General features: G+C 40.8%; 1 protein-coding gene across 1 annotated transcript in view; it reads right to left on the bottom strand.

Annotated features, from left to right (window-relative positions):
• Nucleotides 1-1342: 1342 nt before the first annotated feature.
• RAP2A (RAP2A, member of RAS oncogene family) overlaps nucleotides 1343-26325 on the bottom strand; it is a 40145-nt gene continuing 15162 nt past the window's right edge. The window contains exon 2 of the mRNA XM_043891982.1: nucleotides 1343-5182. Within this exon, the coding sequence (XP_043747917.1) occupies nucleotides 4945-5182 (238 nt within the window). The 3' untranslated portion in view covers nucleotides 1343-4944. The remainder of the gene's footprint in view (nucleotides 5183-26325) is intronic.

Below are 26325 nucleotides of genomic sequence, written 5' to 3'. Positions count from 1 at the left end.
AGAACATAGGCAAAACACTCTCTGACATAAATCACAGCAAGATCCTCTATGACCCACCTCCCAGAATATTGGAAATAAAAGCAAAACTAAACAAATGGGATCTAATGAAACTTAAAAGCTTTTGCACTACAAAGGAAACTATAAGTAAGGTGAAAAGACAGCCGTCAGATTGGGAGAAAATCATAGCAAATGAAGAAACAGACAAAGGATTAATCTCAAAAATATACAAGCAACTCCTGAAGCTCAATTCCAGAAAAATAAATGACCCAATCAAAAAATGGGCCAAAGAACTAAACAGACATTTCTCCAAAGAAGACATACAGATGGCTAACAAACACATGAAAAGGTGCTCAACATCACTCATTATTAGAGAAATGCAAATCAAAACCACAATGAGGTACCATTACACGCCAGTCAGGATGGCTGCTATCCAAAAGACTACAAGCAATAAATGCTGGAGAGGGTGTGGAGAAAAGGGAACCCTCTTACACTGTTGGTGGGAATGCAAACTAGTACAGCCACTATGGAAAACAGTGTGGAGATTCCTTAAAAAACTGGAAATAGAACTGCCATATGACCCAGCAATCCCACTTTTGGGCATACACACTGAGGAAACCAGATCTGAAAGAGACACGTGCACCCCAATGTTCATTGCAGCACTGTTTATAATAGCCAGGACATGGAAGCAACCTAGATGCCCATCAGCAGATGAATGGATAAGGAAGCTGTGGTACATATACACCATGGAATATTACTCAGCTGTCAAAAAGAATTCATTTGAACCAGTCCTAATGAGATGGATGAAACTGGAGCCCATTATACAGAGTGAAGTAAGCCAGAAAGATAAAGAACATTACAGCATACTAACACATATATATGGAATTTAGAAAGATGGTAATGATAACCCTATATGCAAAACAGAAAAAGAGACACACAAATACAGAACAGACTTTTGAACTCTGTGGGAGAATGTGAGGGTGGGATGTTTCAAAAGAACAGCATGTATACTATCTATGGTGAAACAGATCACCAGCCCAGGTGGGATGCATGAGACAAGTGCTCGGGCCTGGTGCACTGGGAAGACCCAGAGGAGTCGGGTAAAGAGGGAGGTGGGAGGGGGGATCGGGATGGGGAATAAATGTAAATCTATGGCTGATTCATATCAATGAATAAAAAAAAAAAAAAAAAAAAAAAAAAAAAAAAAAAATAATAATATGATGAGTTCTCAATTAGCTTGACCATTTCTGTAAATAGAATTCTACAGCAGTTTTTTCGTTTTTAAATAAATACATTTCACCCATGAATATGTACAAAGCAACAACAACAAAGAATCCAGAGGCAATTTCATTAAATAAATTTATTTGTTAAAATAATTTAACTCCGAATACAACTGTTGAATTTGCATTGAGTTATAACTACAATTCATGTTTTAACTGAAAGGTCAAGGTTTAACAACTGACATTGTTACAAAACAATAAACTGTTGTTCAATTTTAAATGGTCAGTTGTATTAGAGCTCAACAATTAACTGTGAACTATATTTATCTCTGGGAAACCCCAAATCAATAAGGATAAGTCTGTTTCCAAAACCCACTGCAGTCATTCTTGAAACCCTGATCAAGATTTAAGAGATGCACAATGACACGTTAATTAAAAAAAAAAAAAAGACCCCCATAGTCTTTAACATTTGATTGGCTAAGGAGACAATTAAAGCTTACCCAAGTGCTAACACAGGATTACTGAGAACAAAAAACTACAAAACAGACAAACAAAAACCCAATGGCAACAAGCGAAATAAGCACTTTCATATTCATACATATAGGCAATATTCCCACTGAACAACTCCTGAAAACAAACAGTAGACATCCTTAGGCAACATTTCTTTATACAGAAAAGCAAATATCAGTAGTTTGACCACAGAAAAGTGATGGCAACTGTAGCGATTAGAGTAAAAATTTCAGTCCTAATTCTACAAACCAAAGAAGAAAAATCATCAAAGCACCTTTCAATAGTTTAAGGAAGATTTTATGTAATACTTTTGATCAGATGCTGGCTTGTTTTGTGTGAGTTGAACAAAAAGAAAGGCATCAGTCACCATCACTATCACAGCTTAAGAGAACCAAAAAAAAAAAAAAAAGTTGCAACATAGAACAACAACAACAAAATGCTGCCTTTGTATAAAAGTAAAACAAGACGAAACAAAGGAAAAAAAAAAAAAAGGAAGAAAACCTTATCGTAGTAGCTAAAGAAAAAGTGGGTCTTTGGATCAAACCATAACATTTTTAAGGCATGTTAGAAAAACTTTCACTTATCTAGTTGCTATTCTGATCAGGGCATAAAATAAACAGTGACACAAGGTCACCAACTATTAATTCATGTGCCAACAAATTTCATCTTCCTGTTCTTAAGCTCTGTATTAACATCTCAACAAACACATTCATTCAAGCGGAGTTATTTTCATACCAGATGAAACACCGACAGTAAGAGCACACAAGGGTTTCCAAGTTTCTGGATATTATTTGATGCTTTGTCACTAAATACGCAAGGCTGGGTGGAAACACTCATCAGGCAGCCGTATCAGCTATTAACATCTTTACAGTAAAAAAAAAAAAGCCACCTTATTGTCTGACATAAACACATCTAACTAAAACCCAAATTTTTAGATAATCTTTTCTACCTCATATCCTGCCATACCTTTCACATTATTTAACTTATTTTTCTTGTCTGCATAGCAATCCACAAGGTAAAACTGTAAAATCTTTATAGATGTTTTTATATGTAATCTTACTTGCCATAAATTTCTACTAAATATGGAATTCTAAAAACCAGAATCATTCTGAGAAGTTAAGAGGCTTCAAAACTCAAACGGTACACTAACAAATATTTCTCTTTCAGTTGATAAAAATCTTACTTCTTGAATCACTGACTTGTCTACATGATTGAGTCAAATCACCTTTTACATGACCAAATTTGATGCAGTAAAATTGGTTAGAACTTTCTGGCCTATAAAAGGTGCTTCATAATTGGGAATTATTCAAAAAATTATATTGAAGAATGCAAATATTCACAATTCAAAGACTTTTGACAACCATGCCTGGTTTTACCCACACATCTGTCTTCTCATTTATGAAAAGTACTATCCACCTTTTTTCTCTCCTCCAACCTTAACATCAGTTTACTAAACACTTAGGGGGCGGGCTAGCAATGATTTTAGGAATGTATAAAAAAAAAAAAACTTAAAAAAATGTTTTTGATACATGGTATTCTGCAGGACAGATTCTCAGTGTAGGCAATTATCTCTGACTTGTGCCAAATTCTTCATAACATTAAACACACATGCACACGCAAACACACATTCTTCACTCAGTAACACACGTTAAGACCCGAGGTTACTTGCACAAGAGTGTGAAACCAACAAGAAATATGGGGCGGTATGCAGATCACAGGCTCAGTGATATTGCAGTTCTGAAGGCCAAATTCATCTCCAGAGGATCAGCTCAAAATACTCTCTTCAGCATTTTATAACTCTGAAGGTGGGTGAAAACCCTTCTGCGCTTGATTGTAAAACTTATGAATACGTTTTTCCTGTGCCATTATTCATGCAAATGATAAATACTTGGCGGCTATAAAAACCAAAAATGTCAGGACTTGAGCACCTTTTCAAGACAAAATATTCACTCTAGCTTTATTTGCCACTTCAGTAATCAGGGCAAAATTGTTGTAAGAAAATCTTTATAGAATTCTCCAGGAAAATTAAAGGGTTTTTTTTTTTTTTGTCTCTTACCTTCCACTCTATAATTTCTGTTCTACTTTTAAGCCCCAATTATTTCACATGGTTATTCAATTTTTTTTTTTTAATGCCTGCAATAAAGCTCTGCTATAGAAAACTTTATTTCGAAAGCAGGTTAGCCAAGAATCACACCACAACCATAGCCCTTAAAGGCAAGAAGGAATTTGCTGCTTTAACGAACGTAAAAATGCAAGATGTTTGTACTGTCCTGCGAGGTTTCTGCAAACGGGAACATGTGGATGCAACATGGCTTCATTTTCCTTACACGATGGTACTAGTTCATCTACTGGAACGCTTCTCATTAGTAAGGCTAGGCAATCTCTTTCCATCACAGTTGCTTCCTTCTTGTTCAGTAAAGTAACAAAGACCATCCCTGCTTGGTGAACAGAGGGGTGGGTCTGGGGTATTAATCTGACTCAGACCCTTATGAGAGTCTCCACTTTCTGGGCAAAGCAGGTGATAACACATTGTAACACCAGGCTGTATTTTTACCCAACCTGTGCTGACTCTGGCTCTATCAGAGACTGGTGCGTGAGTTAGTTCCGCGTCACAAATTAGGATAACATCTACAGTTAAGCATCGACTTTGAAAAACAGGAGTGAGTCAGCTGAGCAAAGAATCTCTCCCTGGAATGCTGCCAGCAGGTCAGCTGCTATTATCTTCCTTGATGTGATATATTGGTTAGAAGCACTATCTCAGTTCCTGAAATTCAGTACTCTGGTAGGAAAATATTTCTCCTTGACTCATCTATTTTTTTTTTTAAAGAAGACAAAATATTTTAATGGTTAAGCGGTCACAGGAATTCTTCCGGTTTCTCTCCCGTGATTACTTTTAACGACGACCATAGTTGCTTCTGTCAACTCAAGTGACAATACCATCATAGCTTTCGAAGGAGGTCGCCCTGCGGATCGACTGGGCCACGACGCCTGAAGTTGCAGGTGCCATGGAGGAGACGAGGATGACGGTGAAGATTGGAGTTACTGGACCCAAAGGTGACTCAGAGCTCTCAGCTGACAATCGCCGCTGGGCTCTGAAGGACGATCTGCCGCTTCACTGGAGGTTCACACCGCGCACCCTGCAGGCTCCACGGTCGGGGAGGCGAGGCTGGTGTCGCCTCCGGTGGGTGGGAGGGGGGCGGGCAGCCACGTGTCAATGCTATTGTATGTTACACGCGGAACAGCACGGGTCGTCCTTGTCGGGCTGGGCGGCATAGTTCATCTGCCTGACGATCTCGGCGAAGAGTTCGTCCACCATGGTTTTACTCTTGGCCGACGTCTCCATGAAGGGGCAGCCCCACTCCTCGGCGAGCGCCCGGCCTTCGTTGGAGGACACCTCTCTCTCACTTTCCAGGTCGACTTTGTTCCCCACCAAGATGACCGGCACTTTCTCGTACCTGCGAGAGAACAGACGCGGACACACAGGGGTTGCAGACGTTAGCACAGAGGTGACAGGTAAAGTGGATTTTCTCTTTTTTCACCATATGGTACTATAGAGTCCCTTGGACAGCAAGGAGATCCAACCGGTCCATCCTAGAGGAAATCAGTCCTGAATATTCACGGGAAGGGCTGATGCTAAAGCTGAAGCTCCCATACTTTGGCCACCTGATGTGGAGGGCTGACTCACTGGAAAAGACCCTGATGCTGGGAAAGATTGAAGGCAGGAGGAGAGGGGACGACAGAGGATGAGATGGTTGGATGGCATCACTGACTCGATGGATGTGAGTTTGGGTAAACTCCGGGAGTTGGTGATGAACAGGGAGGCCTGGCATGCTGCAGTCCATGGGGTGGCAAAGAGTCGGACACGACTGAGCCACCGAACTGAACTGGTACTACAGATATTCTTAGCTGCATGAAAAATTATTTGCTCCAGTTGGTTTGACATTGACCAGAAGGCAGCTCTCATAGTAGATCACAAATGGGTTGTTCAAAATGAGGTTTTAATCAATTACATATCTTTTAAAATAAATTTATTTTCCCAGATATACTTGGAAAATTATTCTCAGAATCTCAGAATATTCCCCTTAGATGGATTAATGTAAACTGTGTTCATTATAAGGGATGCTGATGCAGAATTTCAGATGATGAGGTAATACCTCTAGTGACTAAACACATAATTTGTAATTTTATAAATTTTACTATGTTCTAAAAGTATACAAGGGCTTCCCAGGTGGCTCAGTGGTAAAGAACCTGCCTGCCAATGCAGGAGACACGGGTTCAATCCCTGGGTCGGGAAGAACCCCTGGAGAAGGACATGACAACTCATTGGAGTATTCTTGCCTGAAAAGTCCCATGGACAGAGGAGCCTGGTGGGCTACAGTTCGTGGGGCGCAAAAGAGCCAGACATGACTGAGCAACTAAAAACAATGAAAGTATGCAAAACTGATCACGTTCTAATCATTCCTAAGTAAGAAACAAGCTAGCAGAACTCACTAGGATGGAACGCACCAAATACAACTATGCTCTATCCCTTTATACAAACTGTCATAGATTAGCCTGTTGAAAGATAATTACTGTTCTTTTCGGCCTGACAAGGACTTAAACATTCCAATCATTAGCTCTGTTTGATGTTATCTCTTCTTTTCCTTCCTGACTAGAATCACCGTACTATAGACTAAATGTGTGTTCCCTGAAATTTGGATGTTGAAACCTAATCCCCCATGGAATGGTATTTAGGAGGTCGGGACTTTGGGAAAGGACTGGGTCATGGACAGGATTTGTGTCCTTATACAAGAGACCCCAGAGATCACCATTGCCTTTATAGCCACATACAGACAGAGTGAAAAGATGATCCTAGGGAAGTGGGCCCTCACCAGACACTGAATCTTCCAGGGCCTTGACCTTGGACTCCCCAGCCTCAAGAAATATGAGGAATAAATTTGTTGTTTAAGCCATGCAGTTTGTGGTATTCTTGTTATAGGAGACAGATAGACTAAGATAAGGTGTCTATAAGTCACGATGTTTGGAAAATGCTAACAGACAACAGAACTATGAAAAGAACAAAGACAAGAGGTCATAAATCATTTTGTACCTAAAGATGATTCTCTCTACAATGGTTATTCATGGTGTAAAAAATGGTGCCACTGTGCAAATTTATTTACTACTTGTGTTTATGTTTGTCCTAAGCAATGTTGCTAATACATTTTTACTTTATACATCGTTTTAAAGGCTTTTTGTGATTTCAGTATAAATCAGTATGTGTGTCTGTACTTTCTCCTCCAAGCAGAATGTATCTCTAATTTATCAAGGAAGCAAACTGCAAAACTGCACACGAGTGATAACAAATGTGACTAGACACAGCTAATCCGTTAGAGAACTACACATAGTCAGGATTTACTAAGGCAGGATTTGGGCAGCGTTTTTATCATTCAGGAAACAGAGCAACAGGCGGGCAGTTAATGCTAGCAACAATACTTTCACAGCTTCATCTTCCTGGCAAGATGGTTCTCTCTGCTCACTCTAATTTATAAAGCAAACTGTATTCCCAACAGAGTCTCATTTTTTCCCCTTTGATGCAAGATCACACTGACAATGGTCTCAACAAGAGGGCACGCTCTAGGCAGTGTGTTCCTTAGCAATCTGAAACACACAACTTCAAAATAAGTGCAGCCATGAAATTAAAAGACTCTTATTCCTTGGAAGAAAAGCTATGACAAACCTAGACAGCATATTAAAAAGCAGAGATAACACTTTGCTGACAAAGGTCCGTACAGTCAAAGCTATGGTTTTTCCAGTAGTCATGGACAGATGTGACAGTTGGACCATAAATAAGGCTGAGCGCCGAAGAACTGATGCTTTTGAACTGTGATGCTGAAGAAGACTCTTGAAAGTCCCTTGGACAGCAAGGAGGTCAAACCAGTCCATCCTAAAGGAAATCAACCCTGAATATTCACTGGAAGGACTGATGCTGAAGCTGAAGCTCTAATACTTTCGTCACCTGATGCGAAGAACTGACTCATTGGAAAAGACCCTGATGCTGGGAAAGACTGAAGCTGGGAGAAGGGGATGACAGAGGATGAGATGGTTGGAGGGCATCACCAACTCGATGGACGTGAGTTTGAGCAAACTCTGGAAGAGGGTGATGGACAGGGAAGCCTGGTGTGCTGCAGTCCATGAGGGCACAAATAGTGGGACATGACTTTGCGACTGAACAGCAGCATTATCAAGGATAAATCTAAGATTTGGATATTACCATTTCTCAGGAAATGGATCTGGACAACTCTAATTTTTATCAAAGGACTTTATAGGCATTTACTATATATCAGTGGTGATTTTGCTCTCTGATCATACTGAGAGTTCTGATCATAGGACCCAAGAGTTTTGCACATCTTCTAGGAGCCTCACATATAATAATTAAGTGTTCCTCTTGTGGCTCAGCTGGTAAAGAATCTGCCTGCAGTGCAGGAGATGCTGGGTTCGATCCCTGGGTCAGGAAGATCCCCTGGAGGAGGGAATGGCTACTCACTTCAGTATTCTTGCCTGGAGAATCCCATGGACAGAGGAACCTGGGGGGATGCAGTCCATGGGTTTGCAAAGAATTGGACACAACTGAGCAACTAACACTCTCACTTTCAATGTATTACATATTTATTCATCCATTTAACAAGTGTTTATTTGATAGAGGCCTATTTTTGTGCTAGATGCTATTCAAGGCACTTAAGATACATCAGTGAACAAAGCTCTGCCATAGAGTCTAGCAGAGAAGATAGTGGTCGATAATAAACCCAAGTAAATAAGTAAATTATTGGTTTACTAAATGGTGTTAAGTGCGATGGAAAAAAAAAAATTGCAGAACAGGGAGTGGGCTGGGAGCACAGGTGCGATTTTAAATCAGATGAGCAGGGAAGGCCTTACTGGGATGGTGGCAGGTGAGCAAGACATGAAGGGAGTGAGGGAGTTTGCCAAGCAGGTGTCTGGGGGAGAGCACTCCAGGCAGGATGTGGACCAGGCAGCATAAAAGCTGGTGGGAAGAAGAGCAAAGGGCCCGTGGGGTCCCTCTGTATCACCTCCCCGACTCCAGCATTCAGAAAGCCTGGTGTAGGAAACCTGTTCACTCGGAACAAATGAACTTTGGAACCTGTTGGCAAAAGTGGCCTCAGAAGACAAACGTGACCTCTATGATGAGATCGACTAGATCATTTAGGAAGACTGGGTGCTTGGTTAGCAGGTGATAATTAGTATTTTCATCTCATGCTCTTTATTTACCATAGTTTGGTGAGCTGTCTTGATTTCTGCCCCCCCTTTCTATTAATAAACATATCACTTGGGAACAAAATTGAAGATGCAACATCCCCCAAACACTTCATTTACGTGTTACTGTTGATGCGATCGTGAGCAGGGTACCGCTGTATCCACATCTCAGGCATCAGCTGGTTTCTCATCAACTTCAGCGTATCTTCCTTGGTATTTCCTTTGAGAGCGCAACCAGGGTCATACAGTGGCTTCTGCAGCTCAAATCGCTTTACTTTTGTTTATAGTCTGAGAACTAACACTGGTTTTATTAACATGAATGTCCCTGTTGCTTACAGTATTCATAAGCATGGTTACATAATGTATTAATAAACAGAGCTAGTTCTTTTGAGCAGCTCTACTTAATGCATTGAATGAAACATCAGAAACACTGGCTTGAGTATCCCTTAGCTGTAGAACACTGATGGGCTTCTCCACACGAGGCGGCTTTGTACACCTGAATGGTTCAGGAGCATCTGATGTTTATCAATGGTCTTTATGTAACTGTCCTGATAGGGGTATACGTGTACGTGTATTTCATTCTGGTTGTGTCTAAACTCGGCTGATCACCAAGATTCCCAGGCCCAAATCCAGGGTTCCTGAATCTGAATTTGTGGGGTTGGGCCTAAGAAGCCTACTTAAAACTGGGTCTAAGTTCTGAAGAATGATTGTGAGGTTCGGCAGGGTTCAGGAATCACTGACCTGATCTGTTACTTTGTGACCCCAAATAGCACTGGATGTGTACAGTTCATGGTTTTATACTGCAGCAAGTCCAGGATCAGTTCCTTTTCCCTTCGTTGATTCACCAATGATAAGTTGTGGACAGATGCCACCACACTCAGTTCCTTTGACGTCTTTTGGAAGGTGAAGAGGCTAGGCTCTCACATGAATTTCAACACGCTGATATGTCCTTAGTCACTTTTCCATCAAGCAGGCTGAAATACAATTCTCTTTGAACTCAGAAATGAGAATCAGAGAGAGTTTTACTTACAAGGTTCCCTTGTTCAACCTTCTACCCATTGTGAAAAATCTCACCCACCAAGAGAGTCTCAAGGTAAAATGTCAGAACACCTGATGCTTTAGTCATTTCCATGACAACCTCACCAAATGGGTTATATCTGAACACCTTCAGTGATGCGGAACTCACATCTCAGGCAACCCATTTTGTCCTGTCAGCCCTGTTAAATGTGAGTGTTAAAAAGTTGGTGCTAAAAAGTTTATCCCTATCTAATGACTGTAACACCTCGTCCTTCCTGTGACCGCTGAGAACACAGAAATCTTTTCTCACAGGTTTCCTTCCCCACCTCCCTGGTCAAATTAAGTAACACAAAATGATTTTTTAAAGTCCATGGCAATATTTAAATAGGTAAAGAAGAAAACAAAAAAACATTCTTCATCTCACCTCCATGAGAATGATTGCTATAACTACTTTGGTGTGTATTGTTTCAGGCTATTTTCTTATACATATCTATGTAAATGTAGATTTTTTGGAAAGGCGATCATGCCCGTTATATTTAGTCGCTTCTATTTTCACTTATTACCTTGGACTCTGTATACCAATAAGTGGTATACATCATGTTAATGGTTAAAGAGTACTCCATTTTATAGCATCTGTGTGATAATAAAAGTACCGTAACTAATTGCCCCTTCCCCATCTGTGTGTGAAGCGTTCCCCTCCATTCATGTTTTCATTAACCCACAGCAAACTGATGAACCACACCTAGACGTGGAGCTTCTTTCTCAAAAGTGTGCATAGTCTGTGTTGTGTGCATGTGTGCACGGCATACCCTTTGAACCAGGAAAAACAAAAAAAAAAACCACACACACATTTCTAGATTAGTTCAGACTACTGAGCTCACACACATGCAATCTTGACTGACATCCAGAAATTTATACTACAGCCAGCAGAGCTCAGGTCAAGGGTGCCTGTTTCCCCACCCTTGGGATGGGTATTTTTAATCTTTCAGGGAAGTATTATGGCAGTTCTGGACAAAGAGAATGGTTTTATGGCTGGGAGATGAAGGCCCCAACCACAGCCCGGTAGCATAAAAACATCAATACTTCTTATTAAGGTGGAAAACGTTTAAGCTAAGTAAGGCTTCCTTCTTCCTCTAAAATGACTTGTTTTGAGGTGACTAAATATTTCATCTTAAAAGGGAATTTCTGGTAACTTAGATTGAATAATAAAAGGAAACCCAAATTTCTTGCTGTGACTGTCTGTCTCTTGGTTTCAGACTGCATGCATACTGAAGAACAAAGAGAAATTTGTAAATGTAATCTAAAAATTAAGTAAGGGCTGTAATGACACCAGAAAGATATACAAGGCATTCAGGGCTACTCCATGATGATACAAATGAAAATAATCTGTTTTTATAGAAATTAAGAGCTGACGCTGTATCAGAAGAACAGGATGATGGTGAGGCACCAATTGGTCACGACAGTGCAACTCAGGCACTTTGAATGTTGTGTTAAAAAGCCATTTGGGAGAGAAAATACTTGGCAGAAGGCACCTGATAAAGGGCTGTTATCCAGCATATACAAGGGAGTCTTAAAACTCAACAGGCAACAAACAACCCGATTAAATACTGGGCCAAGGACCTTAAGATACACCTCAACAAGGAAGGTATACAGATGGGCAAATAAGCATGTAAAGAGATGCTGCACATCATATTTTGTCAGAGAAATTAAAATTGAGACACTACACACCTACTGGAATGGCCACAATCTAGAACACTGACAACACCAAATGCTAGAGAGGACATGGAGCAACAGGAACTTTCATTCACTCCTGGTGGGAATGCAAAATGGTACAGCCACCTGGAAGACAGTTTAGTGATTTCTTAGAAAACGACACATATCCTTAGCATACAAACCAGCAATCCCTGGTATTTAGCTCCCCAAATCAAGTACTAACAAATATATAAAACCTGCATATAGATGTATACAGCAGCTTTATTCATAACTGCTCCAACTTGGAAGCAACCAACATATCCTTCAGCAGGTGAATGGATAAATAAACTGTGGTATATCCAGACAGTGAAGTATCATTGGTGTTAACAAGAAATAACTCATGAAAAAAATAGGAAATTTACATGCACATTATTAAGTGAAAGAAACCAATCTGCAATGGCGACATACTGCATGGTGTCAACTGCATGACATTTTGGAAAATGCAGAATTCTGGAGACAAGTTAAAAGATCAGTGTTTGCCAGGGGTTGTTAGGGTGGGGAGAAAGGGCAGAATGGATGGAATACAAAGGATTTTTAAGACAGTGAAAATACTCTTCATGATACCATCATGATGAAAAATACTCTTCATGATACCATCATGATTAAAAATACTCTTCATGATACCATCATGATGAATACATGCTGTTAAACATTTGCCCAAATTCACACAATGTACAGGGCTTCTCTGATGGCTCAGCAGGTAACGAATCGGCCTGCAATGTGGGAGACACAGGAGATGCAGGTTCAGTCCCTGGGTCAGAAAGATCCCCCGGAAGGACGAAAATGGCAACCCACTCTAGTATTCTTGCTTAGAGAATCCCATGGACAGAGGAGCCTGGCAGGCTACAGTCCATCAAGTTGCAAAGAGTTGGACACGACCGAGCAACTGACGCATGCACACAACATACAATACCAGGAGTGTACGAAGGTAAACCGCTGGGTGATTACAAGTCAGTGTAGATTCATCAATTTAACCAATGTCATAGCTCAGCTGGTAAAGAAATCTGCCTGCAATGCGGGAGACCTGGTTCGATTCCTGGGTCGGGAAGATCCGCTGGAGAAGGGATAGGCTACCCACTCCAGTATTCTTGGGCTTCCCTTGTGGCTCTGCTGGTAAAGAATCTGCCTGCAATGTGGAAGACCTGGGTTCGATCCCTGGGTTGGGAAGACCCTCTGGAGAAGGGAAAGGCTACCCACTCCAGTATTCTGGCCTGGAGAATTCCATGGACTGTATAGTCCATAGGGGTCGCAAAGAGTCAGACACGACTGAGTGACTTTCAGCTTCCCTTCCCTTTCCCCAGTCCAGTGGGGGATGGTGCTAATGGGAGAGGCTATACATGTGTGGGGTCAAGGGCTATACAGGAAATCTCTGCATTGTCTCAATTGTGCTGTGAACCTTAAACCACTCTAAAGAAATAGAGTCTTTAAAAAAGAAAGCTATACTGGAGGACTAGGGCAACCAAGGGGGCTTAAGTTCACTAAAGTCTTTATATCCCACTGATCACAAGTGAAAACTCATGACAGGATACAAAAAGTAACTACCAAACAACTCTGAAATGTAAAGAGAAAAACAGGGAGATTGGGGTGGGGGGCCAATTCCTGGAGAGAAGACCCATGAGGTTAAGTTTCCTGGTTTTTTCTCTTTGCATGGAGTGGGCACTCAGTGGTATGCACACAGTCAGAACTCTGGGAGAAATTCATTCTACCCAGAAGGTCAAGTGAAGGGATGCCTGTGAGCTGGAAGGTGTGCGTGGGTGGGAAAGCCTTCCTTTTTCCTTGCTTGTCCTTTCAAAGCTCACCTACAACGGGTCCCCTAGCAGAGCTGGGGTGGTGGGCAATGCCAACAGCTAAGACTTCATTAGAAATTTCTGGTTAGAGGAACTGAAAACAGGGCTTCTTAAGGTCCAAAGAGGATGACAGAAAGCTCTAGTTTTTTCCCTTCTCTTTTCTCTGCCCACTTTGCTAGGAAGATGACCCAAACTGGGAGAACTACTAGTTTAGTGCAGCAGTGCAGAAGGATAGCAACCAACTTTACCTAATTAATATTTATAGAATACTCTACTTCATAAAAGTAGAATACATATTCTTGTCAAGTGCACCTGGAATGTTCACTCAAGACCATATTTTTGGCTATAAAAACTGTAACAGATGTAAAAGAGCTGAAATGATACAAAATATGTTCTCAGATCATAATGAAATTAAACTAGGAATCAGTAACAAAAGATACCTAGAAAAATCTCCAGATACTGAGAAACTGAATCATATACTTCTAAATAATCCATGGGCCAAAGAAGACATCATTAAAAAATTAGAAAAAATTTAAGTGAATGAAAATAAAACATAACAAAATCTGTGGGATGCAGTTAAAGCACTGCAGAGAGGGAAATTATAGCACTAAATGTTTATATGCCTCAAATCAGTGATCTATGCTACTACCTTAAGAAACTAAGAGAAAAAGCACAAAATAAATCCAAATTAAGCAGAAGGAAGAAATACTAAAGGACAAAAATAAAAGATGTGAGAGTTGGGCCATAAGGAAGGCTGAGTGCTGAAGAACTGATGCTCTTTAATTGTGGTGCTGGAGAAGATTCTCGAGAGTCCCTTTGACAGCAAGGAGGTCAAACCAGTCAATCCTAAAGGAAATTAGTTCTGAATATTCATTGGAAGGACTGATGCTGAAGCTGAAGCTCCAATACTTTGGCCACCTTTGAGGTGAAGAGCCGACTCATTGGAAAAAGACCCTGATGCTTGGAAAGACTGAGGGCAGGAGGAGAAGGGGACGACAGAGGATGAGATGGTTGGATGGCATCACCGACTCAATGGACATAAGTTTGAGCAAGCTTCAGGAGATGGTGAAGGACAGAGAAGCCTGGCATGCTGCAGTCCATGAGGTTGCAAAGAGCCTGACACAACTTAAGTGACTGGACAACAACCACAAAAATAAAAGAACAAGAAAACAGAAAAACAGTATAGGAAAAAATCAGAAACACTTAAACTCTGGTTCTCTGAAAAAGACCAATAAAATCGGCAAACTTTTATCCAGACTGATCAAGAAAAAAAGATGACACAAGTTAACAATACCAGAAAGAGAAAGCTTACTACACACACTACAGACATGGAAAAGAATATGCTCCTGAAAGAGAAACTTGGATGAAATGCACCAATACCTTGGAACAATTTACTTATGTGACGTCACTCATGCCCCTCTTTTCAGAGGGCAAAGCACTGATGATATCATCTCTAAACCTCTCTGTTTCACTTCTTCAGATATATAAACTCTAGTTCTTTATTATCTAATTCAACTTTATCTCCTACAGATTGATAAAGAGAATCTTCCATTCTGAATTCTGTCTGCCTGTTCATGATAGTTCTCTAAAGATAATGGTCTCTACCAATCAAATTCTAAGAACCATTCAAAGCTTAGGTCAGATTTCATCTTTCAAAACCCTCCCTTACTTTTATAAATAGCTCATTAGTCTGAACTCTTATATTTACATGTGCAGATGACACCACCCTTATGGCAGAAAGTGAAGAAGAACTAAAGAGCCTCTTGATGAAAGTGAAAGAGGAGAGTGAAAAAGTTGGCTTAAAGCTCAACATTCAGAAAACTAAGATCATGGCATCTGGTCCCATCACTTCATGGCAGATAGATGGGGAAACAGTGGAAAAAGTGACTGACTTTATTTTTCTGGGCTCCAAAATCACTGCAGGTGGTGATTGCAGCCATGAAATTAGAAGACGCTTACTCCTTGGAGGGAAAGTTATGACCAACCTAGACAGCATATTAAAAAGCAGAGACATTACTTTGCCAACAAAGGTCCATCTAGTCAAGGCTATAGTTTTTCCAGTGGTCATGTATGGATGTGAGAGTTGGACAATAAAGAAATCTGAGCACTGAAGAATTGATGCTTTTGAACTGTGGTGTTGGAGAAGACTCTTCAGATTCCCTTGGACTGCAAGGAGATCCAACCAGTCCATCCTAAAGGAGATCATTCCTGGGTGTTCATTGGAAGGACTGATGTTGAAGCTGAAACTCTAATACTTTGGCCACCTGATGCGAAGAGCTGACTCACTGGAAAAGACCCTGATGCTGGGCAAGATTGAGGGCAGGAGGAGAAGGGGATGACAGAGGAGGAGATGGTTGGATGGCAGCATCAACTCGATGGACATGGGTTTGGGTTGACTCTGGGAGTTGGTGATGGACAGGGAGGCCTGGCATGCTGTGGTTCATGGGGTCGCAAAGTGTCGGACACGACTGAACGACTGAACTGAACTGAACTGATGTCATTAAGAATTTGGGCTTCACCTCCCAGAATATTGGAAATAAAAGCAAAAATAAACAAATGGGACCTAATGAAACTTAAAAGCTTTTGCACAACAAAGGAAACTATAAGCAAGGTGAAAAGACAGCCCTCAGATTGGGAGAAAATAATAGCAAATGAAGAAACAGACAAAGGATTAATCTCAAATGTATACAAGCAACTCCTGCAGCTCAATTCCAGTAAAATAAATGACCCAATCAAAAAATGGGCCAAAGAACTAAACAGACATTTCTCCAAAGAAGACATACAGATGGCTAACAAACACATGAAAAGATGCTCAACATCACTCATTATCAGAGAAATGCAAATCAAAACCACAATGAGGTACCATTACACGCCAGTCAGGATGGCTGCTACCCAAAAGTCTACAAGCAATAAATGCTGGAGAGGGTGTGGAGAAAAGGGAACCCTCTTACACTGTTGGTGGGAATGCAAACTAGCACAGCCGCTATGGAGAACAGTGTGGAGATTTCTTAAAAAACTGGAAATAGAACTGCCATATGACCCAGCAATCCCATTCCTGGGCATACACACCGAGGACTCCAGATCTGAAAGAGACACGTGCACCCCAGTGTTCATCACAGCAATGTTTATAATAGCCAGGACATGGAAGCAACCTAGATGCCCATCAGCAGACGAATGGATAAGGAAGCTGTGGTACATATACACCATGGAATATTACTCAGCCATTAAAAAGAATTCATTTGAACCAGTTCTAATGAGATGGATGAAACTGGAGCCCATTATACAGAGTGAAGTAAGCCAGAAAGATAAAGAACATTACAGCATACTAACACATATATATGGAATTTAGAAAGATGGTAACGACAACCCTGTATGCAGGGCGGAGGAGGAGACGCAGAGGTACGGAGCAGACTTTTGAACTCTGTGGGGGGTGGTGAGGGTGGGATGTTTCGAAGGAACAGCATGTGTGTTGTCTGTGGTGAAACAGATCACCGGCCCAGGTGGGATGCGTGGGACGGGTGCTCAGGCCTGGTGCACTGGGAGGACCCGGGGGGGTCGGGTTGGGGGGGTGGGAGGGGGGGTCAGGATGGGGAATACGTGTGGATCTATGGCTGATTCATGTCAATGTATGACAAAACCCACTGAAAAAATAAATAAATAAAGAAAGAAAAAAAAATAAATTTTGTAGGCAGCATCAACAAAGACATGATAATGGACTGGCTGAAGAAGACAGCAGGTAATGGTTGGACGACAGAGAAATCAGTAAATGATTCATAGGTAAACTACTGCTTTTACAAGTGTAGCTTTATTTCATGATTTATGACAAAGGTCCATCTACAACTCTTTGGGGAAGTGGTCTTTTAAATAAATAGCATTAAGTCAACTGGATAGCCATACATGGGGGGACAAAAAGAAAAACCTTGACTCTCTGCATCTCACACCTTTCATACAAATTAGAGATGAATCACAGAATAAAAGTCAATACACCTTCTAGAAATAAACATGGAAGAAGAATCTTCATAACCTTGGAGTGGAGAAAGATACATTAACTAGGACACAGAAAAGAACTAAGCATAAAAATGCAAGATTAATAAACTAAAATTAAGAATTTATGTTCTTTAAAAGAAACTATTAAGCAGGTGAACAGGTAAGGCAAAGGTGAGGAAAAGGTACCTGCAATACATGTATCTGAAAAAGAACTTCAATCCAAAATGTATAAACAATTTCCACAAAATTTAAGAAAAAGACAATACAAGTTTTAAGTGGACCAAACATGTGAGTAAGTTGTTTTAAAAAGAGGATATGCCAACAGTCATTAAGCATATAGAAAGGTGTTTATCATTATATACCAGAGAAATAAAAACTAAAATCAAAATGAGGTACCACTCAACTCTTATCAGATAAGCTAAAACTTTAAAAGGCTGATAATATCAAATGTTGGCCAGCAAGTGGAACGACTCTTATTGGGGAAAAAAGGAAATCAGCACAGCTGTTTGGGAGAATCATTGGTTAGTACAACTTCAACAACTTGGGGATAATCTACACATAGCTTAGAGCTGGCCCTCTGTATCCGTGGTCACAGCTCGGGCTTCAGCAAACCATGGACTGCGCGGCAATGCAGGAGTTACCACTGAAAAATGTCTGCATGTGAGTGGACCTGCACAGTTCGTCCCACGTTGTCCAAGGGTTAGCTGTATCTACTATGCATTTATGACCCAATAATTCTGCTCCGAGCTGTTCACCAAGGGACAGTGTGCATATATGCACCCAACGATACGTACTAGAACGTTCACAGTAGTGTTACTCATGATAGCCCTGATCTCAAAACTGCCCAAGTGCCCGTCAGCAGAATAAACAATGAAATCATGGGATATCCACACAAGGGACTACTGTACCTCAATGAAGAATTAGCTACTGCTATAAGTGACATGGATGAGTCTCACAATGAGGATGCTGTGATGAGACCCCGGTTTGATCCCTGGGTCAGGAAGATCCCCTGGAGAAGGAAACGGCAATCCACTCCAGTATTCTTGCCTTGAGAATCCCATAGACAGAGGAGCCTGGTGGGCTACAGTCCATGTGGTTGCAGAGAGTCAGACACAACTGAGCGACTAACACTTTCACTTTCAGAAGCCTAAAAATAAACAAAACTAATCTGTGTTGGTCTTCGAGCATGGAACATGAGGGAAAGTGCTGTGTTGTTTGAGAGGTTTGTCCCACATCTTTATGCAGGATTTGGCTACCTGGAGTATACATCTAGCTGTCTGATCTTATTTGTATGTTTAACCACATAAAAGTTATACCTCAATTAAAGAAAGAAATTGAAACAAAAAACATCAATAAATAATTATCTAAATGATTTCCTCACTGAAATAGGAATAGTAAAATAACCTTCAAGGCCAACCGAGCGAGCATGCATGTTGGTAATGGGTGTAAGTTGCACAAGTGAAGTAGTGAAGTAAAGTCGCTCAGTCGTGTCTGACTCTTTGCGACCCCATGGACTGTAGCCCACCAGGCTTCTCCCATGGGATTTTCCAGGCAAGAGTACTGGAGTGGGTTGCCATTTCCTTCTCCAGAGGATCTTCCCCACCCAGGGATAGAACCCGGGTCTCCCGCATTGTAGGCACAGCCACCAGGGAAGTCCAGTACATGATTAAGTGGATCAGTTAGTTTACTGCTCAGCTAAATACTGCTAGTCTATTCTAAAATTCTGTCCACGCCCCATGCTATTTATCTTATATTCAAAGCTGGCTGAAGACTGAAAGCATAAGGAATACTATACCAAAGTAAATGCTTTTAGAAATAAAAACGATGAAAACTCTGAACATTTTCTTCACTATTGGATCTATAAATTGTATCCATCTGACTACAATTCTTCTCAGGCATAGCAACATGTCACAGTAAGCCAGAGAACTCCAAATATTCATGTTAGAAAAAAATATAACTATGACTACATTCAACCTGGCTTTTTATCTACTAGATATGAAAATGCTCCACCCCAGATATGTGTCTTATGTGGGTAAGTGTTTGCAACTGGAAGCCTTAAACCTTGTTATTTAGAAACTACATGTGCAAATATCTGAATAAACCATTATTATTAATTTTTTTTAAAGCACAATATCCAAGATATCCAAAATAAGGCAGAGAAGAGCAGCTACTGGGTTCACATTTGGTACTTTAATGTGTAACTAAATTTCAACCTGCATTTTAATGTATATTCAGTCATCAACTAATCTGTCAACAAAGTAAGCATCTTCTTAGATAATTTAAACAGCAGGGACAATTCAAGCATGGGCACATATTCAAAGAACACAGAAGTCTCATCTAAGAAACAAAGGTCTTCAGACATAAAACTTGCATTTTATCTTTAATGACAGTTGAAATCTAAAACCTCTGCATTAAAAAACAGGTCCAACTATTGTAGTCGAAAAGACTAAATTGAGTCAATTACTCAGAAATACACAAGTTATTTGAACTGTTATCTATATTTATGTCAAATTATAGGATATTTCTTTTCAGCATCCCCTCATTTCAGCATTCTTGGCAAAAATGTTGGTGAATGAAAATTCGTATGTTTCTGGTACACAGTTAAAGTTCAATTACAAGTATTTTTAAAAAAGTTATCTCTGACTGAAGAACATTTAAAGATGCATCAAAGCTAGGTAGAGCTAACACTTTTTAAGAAACTTTTAAATTATGAACAGAACAGTGTTTTTCCCTGGGGTACTTTCCTTCTGTTGTAGTAAGATCTTCAAATATTTATTTCCAAATCACTAAATATAAACAGCACCAAATAAAACTAAAAAACAGAAACACGCTGAATCTCTAGAAAGTTCAGGTTATCAGACCAGCAGAATGAGCTTTTCTTCTTTCAGCAATAAACAGCTCAGGGAATGAGTGCATCAATTATGTACGGCAGGTTGCAACTGGTTGGTTCAACTGGGCGTAAATTTTACTGGTGATGTCCATTAAAAAGGATTTTTCATTTGAACTGGGAGAAGTAACAGGTGACAGATGGCAGAGGCAAAACAAAACAAACGCACAGTGAAGAAAGGAACTGGAAACCCTCATTATTGGCAGAGATTATGGTGCCCAAGAGCAGTCAATGGAGAATGATGAGCTACGGGTATGTTGGCAGGGTTCAACCCAACAGCGAAGTAAAAAAAGTTAGAAATGGTTATAAGAGGTCACTGTGGGAATGAGGGAGAAAGGATGGTCAGCAAAAGTCTTCAAGAGTCTCTAAAGTAATCAAGTTTGAGATGAGAGGCTGTAACAACAGGTCTGGAACAGTACTGATTATAGGGGACAGGCAAGGTGAGAATTATTGGATGTGAGAAAACTGGTCCCTTCATTTTCATTCCTGCTACAAAACTCCTTTAATTTCCAAAACAACTCAAGCCTGAGCTATGCAAGTCTCCTAACTGGTCCTACCTCCAATTTCTTGCCCCGCTATTCTATCCTCTATGCCATGTCCACAACAGTTATCCTACAACCCTGCACACGGTCCTCGCCCCATCCCCGCAAATCGCTACCTTAGAAAAATAAATGGCGGCTATACAACCACTGGGGCTTCACCGGTGGCTTAATGGTAAAGAACCTGCCTGCCAATGCAGGAGATGTGGGTTCAATCCCTGCATCGGGACGATCCCTTGTAGAAGGAAATGGCACCCCACTCCAGTTCGCTTGCCTGGGAAATCCCATGGACAGAGAAGCCTGGCGGGCTACAGTCCATGGGGTTGCAAAGAATTGGATATGACTTAGCAACTAAAGAACAACAATTACAACCACTAGATAAAGGCTAACACTCAAGGTCAACCACGGCTTGGTCACTGGCTAAAATCGTGATGGAGTCCACAATGGGAAGAGAACTGGATGCATATTTAGGGCACCTACAAAAAGTCCCCGCTGTGCTCCCTAAGACATGTCATATGATCTCTCTCAGTCTCAGTTTCCCCCCCTTTTTTTTTTCCTTAAAATTTGGCTGCGCCATGTGGCATGTGGGATCTTAGTTCCTTGACCAGGGATTGAACTCGCACCCTCCGCACGGGAAGCTCGGAGTCCAACCACTGGTTTGCCAAACAAATTCCCCTCCTGTTCCTTATTTGTGAAACAAACATTACTGATCTTTAGGTATTACAGCATGGAAGAAGACGGTGATGACTTTACTAATGATAGCTTAGCATCCGTAGAGGGCTTAGTAGGTGCCAGACACTGTGCTAAGCAGTTTACATGAATTATCCATTGAAGTATTATGGATACTGTAAAATACTACAAAATGCTAATTATTCTTTTCTAAGTTCTCTCCAACCATCTGTTAGTAAGTCAGTTTTAGAATTTTAATTGTGGTGATATAGCTGTAAAAAAGTACACAAATTGTTCCATAGTATCTTATTTCTTATCTCCAGCTCCCATTCCCTGGCAGGATGGTCTTCTACAATAAAGGCCATTAGCTCTTGTGGGTACAATGTGAGAACAACAGGATAGATACTAATATCAAATTAGTCTACTACTACTATCAAACTGCCTCTAACATCAAAAGCTGACCGTTTACCATCTTCTCCAAACAGAAGTATCTTTCCTTACTCTATTCATCTTCTTGCTTCAAACACTGCTGAGTCAAGTCACTAGATATGAACCCCGGCTCTGACGAGATCGGGCGTGCTCAGGGTGGTATGGCCGTAGGCTGAACCGTGGCTCTGAAGCCTTGCAGAACAATGTGGGATAATAAAAAAGAAAATGGAACAGAACTGAAGAGAAGGAGGAGAACCGAGGTCTCGTTTCTGCCTTAAACCAGCGGTGCCACCTTTGAAGTTAGATCAGGGACCTCAGGAAAGCAAGGGCCAGGAATGTTTTTATGTAGCTGTTTCTCCAGTACTGGAATCAATTCTTGACACTTACAGTCTTACAAAACAGAATGACTTAAAGTGATGATTTGCAAATATGACAGCTTTCACATGGAGCCCCTAGTGAAAATGTCACAGAAACCATGCAAACACATCCATGGCTGCTATTGTTTTAGTTGCTCAGTTGTGTCCGACTCCCTTGCGACCCCACAGACTGTAGCCCACCAGTCTCCTCTGTCCGTGGAATTCTCCAGGCAAGAACACTGGAGTGGGTTGCCATTTCCTTCTCCAGGGGATCTTCCTGACCAGGGATCAAACCTGCGTCTCCTGCACCGGCAGGCAGATTCTTCACCACTGAGCCACCAGGAAAGCCATATCCATGGTCCCCAGGCTGAGAGAGCGTTTTGGATGTACTTTATCTAGAATGCTTTATTTTTCTTTATCCTTTATCGTGCTTTCCATTAGATGCCAAAATGCTTAAAACTGATTTGCAGCATAAAGGCTCTCCAGATATTTGGAAGAAAAATGGTCAAAATCCATAATGTAATGAACTAAAGGAACATTTATTTATAATTCAACAAATATTTACTAGATGCTTTCTTTGTACCAAGTGCTAGATATCAAAATTGAAGCAGACTACCACCAAATAAATACATGGAAGAAGCTTTTATTCTTAACACAGATTAGATGGTGTATGTCAACTACGTTTATAAACAATATACACTGCGGGCAGAGTTCAGGGGGAGGGGCCAGTAAGACTATTATTATTACAAGCAGGTGCAAAGCATATACAGTAGACTTAGATTTTTCTGCTGAAACTAAACTTTAATATGTTATAATCTAATAAAATTAAGTATGATCTTCAAAGTGTAGTCAGTCATGTGTGGGTAAGAACAGTAAAATGACACAGGGCAGATAAAATGTGAAGGCAAAGGGTGAGTGCCTGCATCACTCTGCCACCTTTTAACAGCTAAAATACATTCATCCATTCACTTACCACCCATCCTCAATATTCTTTAAAGATTGTCACAGAGAAATCCAAAGGATCAATAGTGCTCTTTTGTCAAAATAATTTCTAAAATATCAACATGTTCATCTAAAAATGTTTTACTGTTTCAGATAACTATTGCTGTATAAAAAACTACCCCGAAACTAATGGCTTAACATAACCATTTTACTGGATTTTGTGGTGGTGTGAGTCAGGAATTTGGGCAGAGCTCAGCTGGGTGATTCTTCTGCTCCATGTGGGTGATTCTTCTGCCCCATGTGGTACTGACTGGGCTCACTCAGTGATGCTCAGCTAGGGCTGGGCTGGGCAGGCAGTCAACGCTGGCTGCACCCTAGGCCTGGCACATTGGTGGACTCAGTTGGACGGGCAGCTCCTTCTCTCTCTCCACACAGTCTCAGGGCCTTTTCAGGGCAGCTGGACTTCTCACATGGCAGCTCAAGGCTCCAAAAGACCATGGTGGAAGGTGCACAGTCCTTGTAGAGACTAGGCCCCAAACTTGCTTAGCATCACTTCCGCCATCTTTCTTGGTCAAAATAGTTACAGGCCAGCCCAGATTCAGGGGGAGGGGAAATAGATCCCACCTCTTTCTGGGAGTCGTGTCCAACAATCCACAGCCATCTTTAGTCTAGCATGTTTTGTAAAGAAGATGTCATTCTTTAAACTGAATTTCCAGGTCATGAGGATCTGCTGCCCCAAGTTAAGAAATATAATACAGAAGGATGGCGGCCAAGTCAAAGAAAGAGACTGTTTATACAGACTGGGTATTTCAAAAATACATGTAAAAAACCAGGCTGCAATTGTCATGATTCTAAAAACAGGGAACTTAAGGTAAGAGTCTAGAGGGACTATATAATTTACTGCCAAGAGATGCTTTTGAGATGGAAAGGGACACCGTAAACAAATGTGCCAAGGCAACAGGCATAAACCTGAACTGTCCCAGGTAAAAAGACATCAGGTCACCTTTGGAGAAAAGGGAACAGATGAAAGTGGTGGTACTCATTCAAAGGAAAATATTTATGGGATTGTTAGAAGCCAATCAGCATGGCCTACAAAAGCTTTCAGTTCAGTTCGGTTCAGTCGCTCAGTCGTGTCCGACTCTTTGTGACTCCATGGACCGCGCCACGCCAGGCCTCCCTGTCCATCTCCCAGATGTCCAACTCCCAGAGCTTACCCAAACTCATGTCCATTGAGTCATCCAACCATCTCATCCTCTGCTGTCCCCTTCCCCTCCAAAAACTTGAGGATTTGTGATTTCGACAGCGTGTGCTGATGGGAGCAACAGAACCACTCGCCTTCCCCAAATAGTCCTTCCTCTGTAAATGTCCAACTGTTTCATTTAGTAAAACCAGATGATGTGCTCAGGATAGCCTGAGGAATAAATACCAAGAGTGGTCTTTTCAGATGGATGTAGCTCTGGGAGGCGTCCTACCTACCACCCGACAGTGTTTACGTCCTTCCCCTCTGAAGACAGCAGTATGCCAAACTGGTTAATGGCCATTTGAGTGCAAGAACAGGTAGAGTTTATGCAAGCATTACGGCTCTTTAATGTAAGGCCACTGAGAAAAGTTCTGTGTCATTAGTATTATGCGTAAACTGATATATCATCGAGATGTTATTTTCTCATCTCTAGCTCCTCTAAAATAAAACTTAAAAAATCACCTTAACTTTCTAGTTAGTGTCCATGTAGCATGCACTTGTGAGCACACCGAGCCCCTCATTATGCCAACAGGACTGATGGGCAAAGTTTGTTTGGCTCACAAAGCAGAAGAGAAAGCATTCTGAGTATACGTGGGTTGTCTGGGTGAGGAGGAGATTATATCTCAGTATGGTTTTGGAGGAGGAAACGGCAACCCACTCCAGTATTCTTGCCTGGTGCCCGGGAGATCCCATGGACAGAGGATCCTGGCAGGCCACAGTTTATGGGGTCTCACCGAGTCGGACACGACTTAATTAGACACTGAACGAAAATAGTTTTATATATAGCATATTTGGAAACTTCAGTTTTACTAAATGCAAAGACCAAAAAACAAACACCTGATATGGCGATAAAGCTTATCCTTTGTTTCTCAATCTATATTAAACTATCCCTGATAACGAACTTTTATTTTTAAGTGAACTTTTATCTTTAGCTTATCTCCCAGCGATCTTCCCTGGGTACTAGCTAACCGGCTCTATTTTCTCTCAATTATCCATAAATCAGTTTGCTTTCTTAATGCTTTCTAAGATAACAATTCTGCTCAAACCATTCAACAACCAAATACAGACAGAAAGTTTTAAGATTTCATTTCCAGGGAGGATTAAGATGTACTAAATAAAGAAAATACACAATTGTTGACATTAGTCTTAGAGAGAAATTTTTGAGTCAGAATGCATCTTTAGAAAAGGTGAGAGAAATAGGTGAGGGGGATTAAGAGGCACAGACTTCTAGTTAGAAAATGAATGATTCAGAAGTATGAAATATATAGTATACATCTGTACAGGGGAATAGCATCAATAATAATGTAAAATCTTTGTATGATGACAGATGGTAACAGGACTTATCATGGTGATCATTTTGCAATGTGTAGAAATATCAAATCACTATGTTGTGCACCAGGAACCCACATAGCGTTGCAGGCCAAGTATTTGTTGTAGGCTTCAAAAACAAAAAAACAAACTCACAGAAAAAGAGAACAGATTTGTGGTTACCAGAGGCAGGGGTGTATGGGGGTTGGGGGAGGAACTGGATGAAGGAGTCAAAATGCGCAAATTTCTAGTTCTAAGTAAATAAGTTCTAAGGATATAATGTACAACATGATTAAATATAATTAACACTGTTGTATGTTATCAATGAAAGTTGTTAAGAGAGTAAATTCTAAGAGTCTCATCACAAGGAAAAAAAATCTTTTTTTCCTATTTCTTTAATGTTGCATCTGCATGAGATTATGAATGTTCACTAAACC

This window comes from Cervus elaphus, chromosome 30 (assembly GCF_910594005.1).
Source record: "Cervus elaphus chromosome 30, mCerEla1.1, whole genome shotgun sequence".
Taxonomy (NCBI): domain Eukaryota; kingdom Metazoa; phylum Chordata; class Mammalia; order Artiodactyla; family Cervidae; genus Cervus; species Cervus elaphus.
The sequence above is the reverse complement of the archived record's forward strand: the minus strand, read 5'-3'. Positions and strand labels throughout refer to the sequence as shown.